The sequence below is a fragment of the Chiloscyllium plagiosum genome, unplaced genomic scaffold (assembly GCF_037043375.1).
Source record: "Chiloscyllium plagiosum isolate Xiang-an unplaced genomic scaffold, Cpla_swu_hap1 HiC_scaffold_5, whole genome shotgun sequence".
NCBI classification, from domain to species: domain Eukaryota; kingdom Metazoa; phylum Chordata; class Chondrichthyes; order Orectolobiformes; family Hemiscylliidae; genus Chiloscyllium; species Chiloscyllium plagiosum.
In genome coordinates this window covers 107,247,874-107,260,533 of record NW_028270143.1, presented here as the reverse complement: position 1 = coordinate 107,260,533, position 12,660 = coordinate 107,247,874, and the positions used below count along the sequence as shown (strand labels likewise).

Genomic DNA, 12,660 nt, shown 5'->3' with positions numbered 1-12,660 from the left:
TAGCATGCTGGCCTTCATAACGAGGGATTGAGTATGGGAGCAAAGAGGTTCTTCTGCAGCTGTACAGGGCCCTGGTGAGACCGCACCTGGAATATTGTGTGCAGTTCTGGTCTCCAAATTTGAAGAACGACATTCTGGTTATTGAGGGAGTGTAGCGTAGGTTCATGAGGTCAATTCCTGGAATGGCGAGACTATCTTATGTTGAAAGATTGGAGCAACTGGCTTGTATACCCTTGAGTTTAGAAGACTGAGAGGGGATCTGATTGAGACGTATAAGATTATTAAAGGATTGGACACTCTGGAGGCAGGAAACATGTTTCCGCTGATGGGTGAGTTCCGAACCAGAGGACACAGCTTAAAAATAAGGGGTAGGCCATTTAGGACAGAGATGAGAGAAACGTCTTCACCCAGAGAGTGGTGGGTGTGTGGAATACTCTGCCCCAGAAGGCTGTGGAGGCCCAGTCTCTGGATTCATTTGAGAAAGAGTTGGATAGAGTGCTCAAGGATAGTGGAATCAAGGATTATGGAGAGAAGGCAGGAACAGGATACTGATTGAGGATGATCAGCCATGATCATAATGAATGGTGGTGCTGGCTTGAAGGGCAGAATGGCCTACTCCTGCATCTATTGTCTATTGTCTATTCAGTCCATCCTGTATTCCACTTTATTACATATTTTCCTTTTGTCCATGTTCTTTTGCCCCACACTCTGACCCAGTCTGCTCAAAACCTATGTATGAACACACCAATTAGGAGCAACAGCAGTCCACTCAGTCCCTGAAGCCTGCTTCTTCTTTCTGATGACTGCACGTTCCCACTGATCCCCAATAATCTTTCACCCATTTGCTTATGAAGAATCTATCCATCTCTACTTTAAAAGTATTTAAAGATTCTGCTTCCACCATCTTTTGAAGAAGAAAGTTCCTTCTATGATAAAGGAAATGCTCCTCATCTCAACCTTAAAATGTATTATATTTATAACTTTTTCCTGTTCTAATCAAAGGTCACATACCTCAAATGGTTACTCTGTTTTTCTCTCTCCACAAGTACTGCCAGACATGCTGGGTTTGCCAGCATTCTCTGTGTTTATTTCAGATTTCCAGCATCCTTATTTTGCTTTTGTTTTGTCTAATCTGCCTATTTTCCACAGTGTCTGTTTTAATTCACCCTCTGGACTCAACTATTTTACTTACTAAGGTCCAATATATTGACAATGAAAATAAGTTAGAACAGAACAAAGCATCAAATATGAAAGGAAAAAAAAATCAATTTATTATGTTTTGTTAGTGTTAACCAGGCTATATTGTTTAGTGTTTTGCTTTACATTTTATTATTTAATTGACAAGCCATAGCCATAGCACTAGAAGATCCCCTATGAAGAGATTCTGCTCTAATCAATCTGATTTTTGTTTGATTCTTTTATTCTGTTCATTTTTGTCCATTTCCCTTAAATTTGATTCACTCGAACTCAGCTGATTCTACTGGTTCTCATATCTTTAGCTGTGAGCTGGAGATTTTCTTAAACTTGTTTGATACTGTACTAAATAGAAACTGACATTCTATGGAAATGAAATGGAAAAGAAAATCATGCTTTGAGATCAGTATTAATAATAACATATTTGGTATAATTATTTCTATTCCCTTAATAGGGTCTTGTGAGTCATGGTACACGTCATGGCTTGCATGCAGCGCCAAAGCTGTACAGATTTCAAATAAACGGTTCCAGACCAGTTCAAGTCACATGTATTGATTTCTGTCATTTTGGCAAAACACTGTTCCTGGTAAGTATCTTAGCAGTATGGATTTGATTTACTCAAATGCTCATTATTCTCATTTCTGAGGAACGAAGGATGATTGGTTTTTTTTCTCCCTGTTCTGGAGTATTATCATTTTTAGGGTGTGTTATCCCATTCAGGTCATTGGCAAACATCTTTATACATGAACTTGACACACAAAGTATTACTAACCTTTTAACATTGGGTGTGTAACCATAGATTCTAATCCTGGTTTTGCTAAGCTTCAGTATTTGGTAGCATTAATGGGGAAGGTGCTGGTGAGTAGGAATTGTGACTAGTTCTAGTTATAACGCAGCTTGTTGTAAGGCACCAGTCTCAGTTGGCTTCAGCCTCCTTGGGTTGTTGTCAAGAAGGCAGCACACTTCTCATTGCTGCTTTATGTTCATTTGTTAGAAATAAGTAAGGTTGTTCCTATTCATGACCTCAGCCTGGACGGGCACTGTGACATGGACTGAACAGAAATCTTAACACAGATCCTCCCCATTTGAAATTATGCTTTTACTAACTTTAGCAAGCAATAACATTGATGGACTCCTATCGCAATGTCAAATACAGATTTAATAGGCATTGAAGATAAATGTGATCCTTTTCATAATTACATTTTTATGATTTGTTATTTAATATTACAACCTACCTGGCATTTTAAATACATAACAAAGGTAGTTCTGTTTAATTCATTAGGTATAATATATTCAGAACACTGCTTCTGCAATTGAAGAGACTGTACAAGTAGAGAACTCTTGAAGAATTAAAGTAACTTTATATCATAACGTATTGTGGATTCATATAAGAAAACTAGAGGGCCTGGATAATGGGTCAGTCATTCTTTCAACACAAGGATATCTGAGATCAATAATAATATAACTGTTGGTATGTGACCTTATTACAAAGGTCAAAGATATTGTTTAAAAGTCAGAATGGTTGAAAATACTGTTTGTGATGTTGCCTTGCAGGTTGGGTGCTCAGATGGAACAATTAGACTACACTCAGTGACAACCGAGCTCCCTGTTATTCAGTGGAATGAAAGCACTCGGGGTAGATCAATCCAGGCTGTATTATGGGCATTAACTCGACCTAGCATGTTTTTCGTTCTTGACGCGTCATCTCGTATTTACGTATGGGACTTACTGCAAAATGTTTCCAAACCTGTTGCAGAGGAGAGCCTTCAGTCTGATAAGTAAGAACAGTGATTTAATTAATACAGAAGCTATAGCTCCATTTCTGGTAACTGTACTTCAAAGTTATGTCATGCTATTCACAGTGTTGTTTATTAAGAAGATAGAAAATGTTGGATAGCTTATTTTTTAAACAGAATTGAAGTGGTGGTTCAAAGTTCCTGCTATGTTTTGTATATGTCACTCTTTAACCCGCACTATCAACTGACTCCTGTCTGTGAAGATGAGGGCTTGGAGTAGGGTTAATATCTAGAACTCAGTGTTTCAGTTTGTTCTGAAAGATCACATAGATGAGGGGGAGAATTTTTTCTGTGGGATTCATGACCCCACCGTCAGCTTGAAATAAGGTCCAGGAGCCTGCACTACTTAGGAAACAGTCAACCGACTGTGATTTTCCACAACTTGGTCAACTAATTGTTAGAGAGCAGGCGAACTGCCCAAGTAAGGACTGTGGCTAGACACAAAGCAGGAAAACTAATAGATGTCTTGGAAGAAGCAGAAGGATGCCTTTTCAGGTTTGTAAGACAGAGGACATCTCCAACTTTTTTAATTTTATAGTTAGACTGTCTTCAGCAGTCAGACCATCATTTTAGATTAGATTAGATTCCTAAGTGTGGAAACAGACCCTTTGGCCAACAAGTCCATACCAACCCTCCAAAGAGTAACTCACCCAGACCCATTTCCCTCTGACTAATACACCTAATACTATGGGCAATTTAGCATAGCCAATTCACCTGACCTGCACATTCCTGAAGAAGGGCCTGTGCCCGAAACGTCGAATCTCCTGTTCCCTGGATGCTGCCTGACCTGCTGTGCTGTTCCAGCAATAAAGTTTCAACTTTGATCTCCAGCATCTGCAGACCTCACTTTTTCCTCCATCTTTGGGAGGAAACTGGAGCACCCGGAGGAAACCCATGCAGACACAGTGAGAATGTGCAAACTCCACACAGATAGTTGCCCGAGGCTAGAATCTAATCTGGGTCCCTAGCGCTGTGAGGCAGCAGTGCCACCCCTTTGTTTTGGGGTTGGCTGTATGATGTGAGCCTCTTCACAGCACAGCCAGGGAGGGCTTCCAGTCTACCTGGACCATTGTATCCTTCTTCCAACTCACCCACCACCATCACCATCATCTGCCTCCAAGCAGCTACTGTGTTCCCAGATGCTTCCTGGGATGTGGCGTCCCTTATTGTGTCTTTAATAGCTCAGTCGGCTACCCGCATTTGACATCCCTATCCGTTTATGGTCTCCTCTCTAAAATTCAATCCAATGATAAGCTCATCAGAAACGGCGGAACAAGCTAACATCTTCCCTCTGTGGTAGTGATATTAGGGTAGAGAGGTTTCATTTTGTGGGATACCAAAACTAAGGGCTATAAAATGATCAATAAATTCAAAGAGATTTTAGGAGGTCTCTTTTACCAAATAATGGTTAAGATGTGGATCATGCTGTAACAAGGAGTAGTTGGGGAAACTAGTTTTGAAACATTGAAGGGAAAGGAATAAAACTGGTTCTATGACAACACTGACTTATGAACAGAAACTGAATTGTTTGGGACTATAATCAGTGGAGTTCAGAAGAATGTGGGGAGATCTCATACAAACCTGTAAAATTCTAATAAGACTAAACAGGGTACACATGGAAAGGATATTCTCAATGACCAGGGAGTCCACAACCAGGGTCACAATCTCAGGACAATGGGTAGGCCATTTAAGAATGAGATTGTGAGATTTCATCCAGTCAGTGGTTGAATAAAGCAGTTGAGGACAGAACATTGAATGTTGTTCAAGAAGGAGTTGGATATAATTGTTAGGGCAAAAGGGATCCAAGGGTATGAGGAGAAAATAGAAATAGGGGACTGGGTTAGCTGGTCAGTCACAATCATATTGAATGACAGAGCTGGCTCAAAGGGCTGACTAACCTACCCTTGCTCCTATTTCCAATCTAATAGAGGGCTATGCTGATAAAGTTGAAAAGTGTGGTACTGGAAAAGCACTGCAGATCAGGCAGCATCTGAGGAGCAGGAGGATCGACGTTTTTGGCTTAAGTCCTAAATCAGGAATGTGGGCATGGGGGAAGGGGGTTAAAGATAAATAGGAGGAGTGGTGGGGCTGAGGGTAAGGTAGCTGGGAAGGCAATAGATAGGTGGAGGGTGATGGTGATAGGTCGGAGCAGATAGGTGGGAAGGAAGATGGTCAGGTAGAACAGTTCAAGAGAGCGACGCTGAGTTGGATGGTTGGGTCGGGGATGAGGTGGGAAGGAGGGGAGATAAGAAAACTGGTAAAATCGACATTAATGTCGTGTGGTTAGAGGGTCCCAAGGCGGAAGATGAGGCGTTCTTCCTCCAGGTTAGGATTTGACAGTGGAGGAGGCCCGGGACCTGCATACCCTGGGTGGAGTGGGAGTGGGAAATTGAAATGGTTGGCCACAGGGCGGTGGGTTTGTTAGGTGCATGTGTCCCAGAGATGTTCCCTGAAACATTCTGCGAGTTGGCATCCTGTCTCACCGATGCAGAGGAGACCACATCGAGAGCAACAGATCCAGTAAATGAGGTGTTTGAATATGCAGGAAAATATCTGCTGGATGTGGAAGGATTCTTTAGGGGAAGTGTGGGCACAAATTTTACACCACCTGCATCAGCAAGGGAAGGTGCGAAAGGTGGAGGGTGGGTTGGAAGGGGCGTGGACCTAAATGTTGACCATTTGGTCCTCTTTCTGCTTTATACATTCTGTATAATTATCCAGCAAACTGTGTAGGTCCCAAATATGCTTCCTGTTTCAAATATATTATGCTTGTTTTATTGATTACTGAAAGTGACTGACCATGTCCATTGTTAAGTGTACTATAATTGGAAATCTAACTGTGTGCGTATATCTCCTCATTGCCTTGCAGTGGAATTATTTGCATAGAATTTTCCCTGCTGTGCTTTTGCCTATTTGCAAAAATTGTGCTTTTCTTCTGTAAATCCATGTCTTTTATACATTTTAGTTAGATTTTTCAAATTTCTCTTGTGTTAGTTCTGCTCATAATGTTTTTCAGCAAATGTTACAGCAATTACATATTTATGTTTCTGAGTATGCATGTAATGGTACCTTTGTTTGTATGTACAGCTTTGTTAAAGTCTCTGATACGCTAATACCCATATGATTGGATTTTCTAATGATGGAGCTTTTCCTGCAATATATAAAAGTCTCTATTTCAGTAGTTAAATTTTACTCTAGTGGCAAATTGACATTTTATAAAAAGTTAATAATTTTGTTTTATATTTCTGAATCTGGGCAGGTGATGTGTTGTTGCTGTATGATGTGGGAGCTGGCTGATCCCATTGTGAACGGCAGTGACCACATCTGCAGCAAGTGTTGGTTGCTGGAAGAACTCCGGATCAGAGTTGATGATCTGGAATCTGAGCTTCAAACACTGCGGCACATCCGGGAGGGGGAGAGTTACCTGGATGCTTTGTTTCAGGAGGCAGTCACACCTGGGAGATTAAGTAATTCACATTCAGCTAGTGATCAGGCACAAAAGAGTGTGACTGTAAGTGAGGCCGGTAGGGGGAACCGGAGTTCAGGAGTGGAGGAGCCTCAGCCCTTGACCTTGTCCAACAGGTACGAGATTCTTGCTCCCTGTTCGGATGAGGAAAAGGGCTCTGGACAGGATGAGCCAACTGACCAAGGCACCATGGTCCAGAAGGCCATTCAAGAGGGGGGAGCAAATAGACAAGTAGTGGTTATAGGGGATTCTATAATTAGGGGGACAGATAGTATCCTTTGCAAGCCGGATCGGGAGTCTCGCATGGTGTGTTGCCTGCCCGGTGCCAGGGTGCGAGACATCTCCGACCGTCTTGAAAGGATATTGGAGCGGGAGGGGGAGGATCCAGTTGTTGTGGTCCACGTTGGTACCAACAACATAGGCAAGACTAGGGTGGAGGACCTGTTTGGGCATTATGAAGCACTAGGCAGGAAATTGAAGCACAGGTCCTCAAGGGTCATAATCTCCAGATTACTGCCCGAGCCACGTGCCAATTGGCATAGGGACAAGAAAATTAGGCAAGTAAACACGTGGCTAAGGGATTGGTGTGGGAAAGAGGGATTCCACTTCATGGGGCATTGGCATCAGTTTTGGAACAGGGGGGATCTGTACCGTTGGGACGGTCTCCACCTGAACCGATCAGGTACCAATGTTCTAGCGAAGAGGATAAATAGGGTGGTCAGTAGGACTTTAAACTTCTGAGTTGGGGGGAAGGGAAAGTGAAAGCAACAGGGAGTATGGAGGTAAATGGCAAGATTAGCAGCAGGATAGAATGTTTCCAGGCGGATTTAAAATTGAGGCAGACTGAGAATGCAGTAAAAAGCAAGGATAACTTAGGACATATGACTTCCAACATCTCTAATGATAAGGAAGTTAGCATTAAGGCACTTTACCTGAATGCTCGTAGCATACATAACAAAGCCGATGAACTAATGGCACAGATAATAGTGAATGATTATGATGTAGTAGGCATCACAGAGACTTGGTTACAGGGGGGTCAGGACTGGCAGTTAAACCTCCATGGTTTTTCAACTTATCGAAAAGACAGAGAGGTGGGCAGAGGGGGTGGGGTTGCCTTGTTAGTTAAGAACAAAATTAAATCTATGGTATTGAATGACATAGCGTCGGATGATGTGGAGTCTGTGTGGGTGGAATTGAGGAACCACAAAGGCAAAAAAAACATAATTGGAGTTGTGTATAGACCTCCTAACAGTGGTCAGGACCAGGGACGCAACATGTACCGGGAAATAGAGAAGGCATGTCAGAAAGGCAAGGTTACATTGATCATGGGAGACTTCAATATGCAGGTGGACTGGGTAAATAATGTTGTTAGTGGATCTAAAGAAAGGGAATTCATGGAATGCTTACAGGATGGCTTTTTGGAACAGCTTGTCATGGAGCCCACAAGAGAGCAGGCTATTCTGGACCTAGTGCTTTGCAATGAACCAGACTCTATAAAAGATCTTAAAGTAAGGGAACCCTTAGGAAGTAGCGACCATAATATGATAGAGTTCAGTCTGGAGTTTGAAAGGGAGAAGGCAAAATCGGATGTAATGGTGTTACAGTTGAATAAAGGTAATTATGAGGGCATGAGAGAGGAACTGACTAAAATAGACTGGAAGCAGAGGCTAACCGGGAAGACAGTAGAGCAAAAATGGCAGGAGTTTGTAGGTATAATTGAGGACACTGTACAGAGGTTCATTCCCAAGAAAAGAAAGATTAACCGGGGAGGGATTAGACAACCTTGGCTGACAAAGGAAGTCAGGAAATGTATTAAAGAAAAAGAGAGATCCTATAAAGTGGCTAAGAACAGTGGGAAATCAGAAGATTGGGAGGGATACAAAAGCAAACAGAGGATAACAAAGAGTGTAATAAGAAAGGAGAGGATCAAATATGAAGGTAGGCTAGCCAGTAATATTAGAAATAATGGTAAAAGTTTCTTTCAGTACATAAGAAACAAACGACAGGCAAAAGTAGACATTGGGCCACTTCAAACTGATGCAGGAAGCCTAGTGATGGGAGATAAGGAAATAGCAGGAGAACTTAACAAGTACTTTGCGTCAGTCTTCACAGTGGAAGACATGAGTAATATCCCAAAAATTAAAGGGTGTCACGGGGCTGAGTTGAGTATGGTTGCCATTACGAAAGAGATAGTGCTAGAAGAGTTAAAAAGTCTTAAAATTGATAAATCTCCTGGCCCCGATGGGATACACCCTAGAGTTCTGAGAGAGGTGGCTGAGGAAATAGCAGAGGCATTGGTTGAGATCTTTCAAGAGTCACTGGAGTCAGGAAAGGTCCCAGATGATTGGAAGATGGCTGTTGTAACCCCCTTGTTCAAGAAAGGATCAAGGCAAAAGATGGAAAATTATAGGCCAATCAGCTTAACCTCGGTTGTTGGTAAAATTCTAGAATCCATCATTAAGGATGAGGTTTCTAAATTCTTGGAAGAGCAGAGTCTGATTAGAACAAGTCAACATGGATTTAGTAAAGGGAGGTCATGCCTGACAAACCTGTTGGAATTTTTTGAAGAGGTAACAAGTAGGTTAGACCAGGGAAACCCAGTGGATGTGGTCTATCTAGACTTTCAAAAGGCCTTTGATAAGGTGCCACACGGGAGGCTGCTGAGCAAGGTGAGGGCCCATGGTGTTCGAGGTGAGCTGCTGGGATGGATTGAGGATTGGCTGTCTAACAGAAGGCAGAGAGTTGGGATAAAAGGTTCTTTTTCAGAATGGCAGCCGGTGACGAGCGGTGTCCCGCAGGGTTCGGTGCTGGGGCCACAGCTGTTCGCATTATATATTAACGATTTGGATGAGGGAACCGGGGGCATTCTAGCGAAGTTTGCCGATGATACGAAGTTAGGTGGACAGGCAGGTAGTACTGAGGAAGTGGGGAGGCTGCAGAAGGATCTTGACAGGTTGGGAGAGTGGTCCAGGAAATGGCTGATGGAATTTAACGTGAGCAAGTGCGAGGTCTTGCACTTTGGCAAAAAGAATAAAAGCATAGACTACTTTCTAAATGGTGAGAAAATTAATAAAGCCAAAGCACAAAGGGATCTGGGAGTGCTAGTCCAGGATTCTCTAAAGGTAAACATGCAGGTTGAGTCCGTGATTAAGAAAGCGAATGCAATGTTGTCTCTTATCTCAAGAGGGTTGGAATATAAAAGCAGAGATGTACTACTAAGACTTTATAAAGCTCTGGTTAGGCCCCATTTGGAGTACTGTGTCCAGTTTTGGTCCCCACACCTCAGGAAGGACATACTGGCACTGGAACGTGTCCAGCGGAGATTCACACGGATGATCCCTGGAATGACAGGTCTAACATATGAGGAACGGCTGAGGATACTGGGATTGTATTCGTTGGAGTTTAGAAGATTAAGGGGAGACTTAATAGAGACGTACAAAATAATACATGGCTTGGAAAAGGTGGATGCTAGGAAATTGTTTCAGTTAAACAAGGAGACTAGGACCCGTGGACACAGCCTTAGAATTAGAGGGGGTCATTTCAGAACAGAAATGCGGAGGCATTTCTTCAGCCAGAGAGTGGTGGGCCTGTGGAATTCATTGCCACGGAGTGCAGTGGAAGCCGGGACGCTAAATGTCTTCAAGGCTGAGATTGATAGATTCTTGTTGTCTCGAGGAATTAAGGGCTACGGGGAGAACGCTGGTAAGTGGAGCTGAAGTGCGCATCAGCCATGATTGAATGGCGGAGTGGACTTGATGGGCCGAATGGCCTTACTTCCACTCCTATGTCTTATGGTCTTATGGTCTTACACCGAGATTTTCTTACTTGTACTCATTACATAAATGAAAATGCATGGGCTACCCATAATATTCAATAGTTTATTGTCTGTGTTCTGAAATGTTTGATATGTTTGTGCCCTTTTAGTTAAATATAAGGCTTGTTCACTAAATATTGTTCTATTTGTCACCCTCTCCCCACTTCATAGAATAACAGCTATAGCTATTCTTGGTGATCCAGAGAAGCCAAGTGCATCTTCAGGCCTCATGTTGGCAAAGCAGTCTGGAGGAATTGAGATTCAGTATCTAATGAAGCAATGGTCAGAGCCTCATCTAAATGAATTGGAAACATTGCACTATATTCTGCAGAAAACTGCATAGAATTGTGTACAGACTCTGAAAAGAACTCTGCGAGTTCATCAACTTGCCCATGATAATGAGTTTGTAAATGTCCTATTTTTTTCTACAGTCAGCTTTTTTGTAAAAGTTATTTATAAAATGTCATTATATATTCATTAGAGTACATCAGACATATAAAGTATTTACAAAGTCCCCTGATTTATATGTTGTTTCTCCTTCATATATATAGACATGCAAATACAATATATTTTGTAGCTCATTGAATATACCAGACTGGGTTTGAGTATTCTTTTCTCTGTTGTAGGTTATCAGGAAATTAACATTATTAATATGATTTCAAAACTTTAAGAATCCACATAACCAGTAAAATAGCTATTAATAATAGATTGCAACACCAGTGATAGAAAGTACAATATTAATGATAGGTAATAACGCTTGTTTTTATTATTCACATGTAGTCCTATACATGTGATTTGATTACTGAGTATAGAATTCAGCTGCCTGTTATATAACTCATGATATTCACCGTTTGGAGTTGACCAAGTCCACGTACCAGTCAGGTAAATTGTGTATTTCTAACTCGCATCTGCAGAGTTTTTTTTAATAGTAAAGGCAGAATATTGAAATATAGAGGTAAAGTATTTTCTCAACTTTATTTTAAGTTTTAATTTTCTAAATTGCACATATAGTTATTGGCTTGTTAAGCTGATAAAAATCCTCATATTGTAACTCACTACAAAAATGCAAAATGTAAGATTTTTACAATGTATTTATCCTGGAAGCTAAATTCAGGGGCTAAATAGGGGCTCAGTTGTTTTTAATATATATTTGAATACATACATTACAGAAATTAAGAAAAACTTAGACAGATTATTGGTATAAATAATTTCTTAAACTTGATATCTCAAGACAAATCCTGTGATAGCTAGTAGATCATCATATAGATCTAATATCCAGCCAGCACAGCAGTTCCATTGTAGCTGTGAATGTCAGCAACAAGGTTATACAAATGTTTTAGTTCCCGTGGCGAGCAATCCAGGTGGAACCATTTTGAACAAACTGGGAGATACTGAAAGAATTTTCAGAGTTTAAAATACTTTTCAGAAGATCCTACTACTTGGGAGAAAATTTCACACAGGTATGGTTTATTCATAGATATTTTCATGCCGACACCAGGATTCCATCTGAAAGCTCACTGCAGGAGAATAGTACATGGTGCTCCATGAGCCTCATTTTTGATTTCCCTACTGCGTTTGGTTTCTTAATTTTTCATTGCTGTTGCCCTGTGACATTTGCTGTAGTACATTTCTCATGTTATCACTAGTGCCAACACATGGAGATAGATGCAGTGAGTGCAGAAAAACACTCCCAACTAAAAAAAAATGTTCTGTACATGAGAGGAAATTGAGTAGTAAATTATATTTCAAACCCACACCGTGACTCAATTCAAACAGACTTATTCTTACAATCTGCATCATTTAGGCAGAGACTATGGATCTAGAATTGTTCTTCAGTCATCAAAATTAAATATAAATTCACAATATTTTGTTTAAAAAATAAAGTTTACACAAAACATGAAAGTAGTTTTGAAGAATACTATTGTTTATTGTCAACATTTGTGAGGGACTCAAGCAACCCATAAGACCCTAAGACATGGGAGCAGAAATTAGGCCATTCATCCCATTGAGTCTGCTCCACCATTCAATTATGGCCAATAGGTTTTTCAAACCCATTTTCCCACTTTCTCTCTGTAACCTTTGATCCCCTTGGCAATCAAGAACTTATTTATGTATGTTTTAAATATGCTCAATGACCTAGCATCCACAGCCTTCTGTGGCAATGAATTCCACAGATTCTTAATTCTCTGGCCAAACAAGTTTCTCCTTATCTCCGTTCTAAAGGATCTTCCCTTTACTCTAAGGCTGTGCCTTCAGGTCCTCCATTCTCCTGCAAGTGGAACTGTCTTCCCAACGCCCACTTTGTCCAGGCCATTCAATATTCTGTATGTTTCAATTAGATCCTCCGTCATCCTTCTAAACTCCATCTCATCCCAAAGTCCTCAAATGTT

General features: G+C 41.2%; 1 protein-coding gene across 6 annotated transcripts in view; it reads left to right on the top strand.

The window, feature by feature from the left end:
• Positions 1-12,196, top strand: part of dync2i1 (dynein 2 intermediate chain 1) — a 106,787-nt gene extending 94,591 nt beyond the window's left edge. For 3 of the 6 annotated variants that reach the window (XM_043690684.2, XM_043690685.2, XM_043690683.2), the window contains exons 23-25: positions 1,649-1,780; positions 2,749-2,972; positions 10,442-12,196. In XM_043690684.2, coding sequence (XP_043546619.1) covers positions 1,649-1,780; positions 2,749-2,972; positions 10,442-10,613 — 528 coding nt within the window. In that variant the 3' untranslated portion in view covers positions 10,614-12,196. Of the gene's footprint in view, positions 1-1,648; positions 1,781-2,748; positions 2,973-10,441 lie in introns of those variants that run through there. The other 3 variants (XM_087987555.1, XM_043690686.2, XM_087987556.1) reach the window with 2 other exon arrangements.
• The last annotated feature ends 464 nt before the right edge of the window (positions 12,197-12,660 follow it).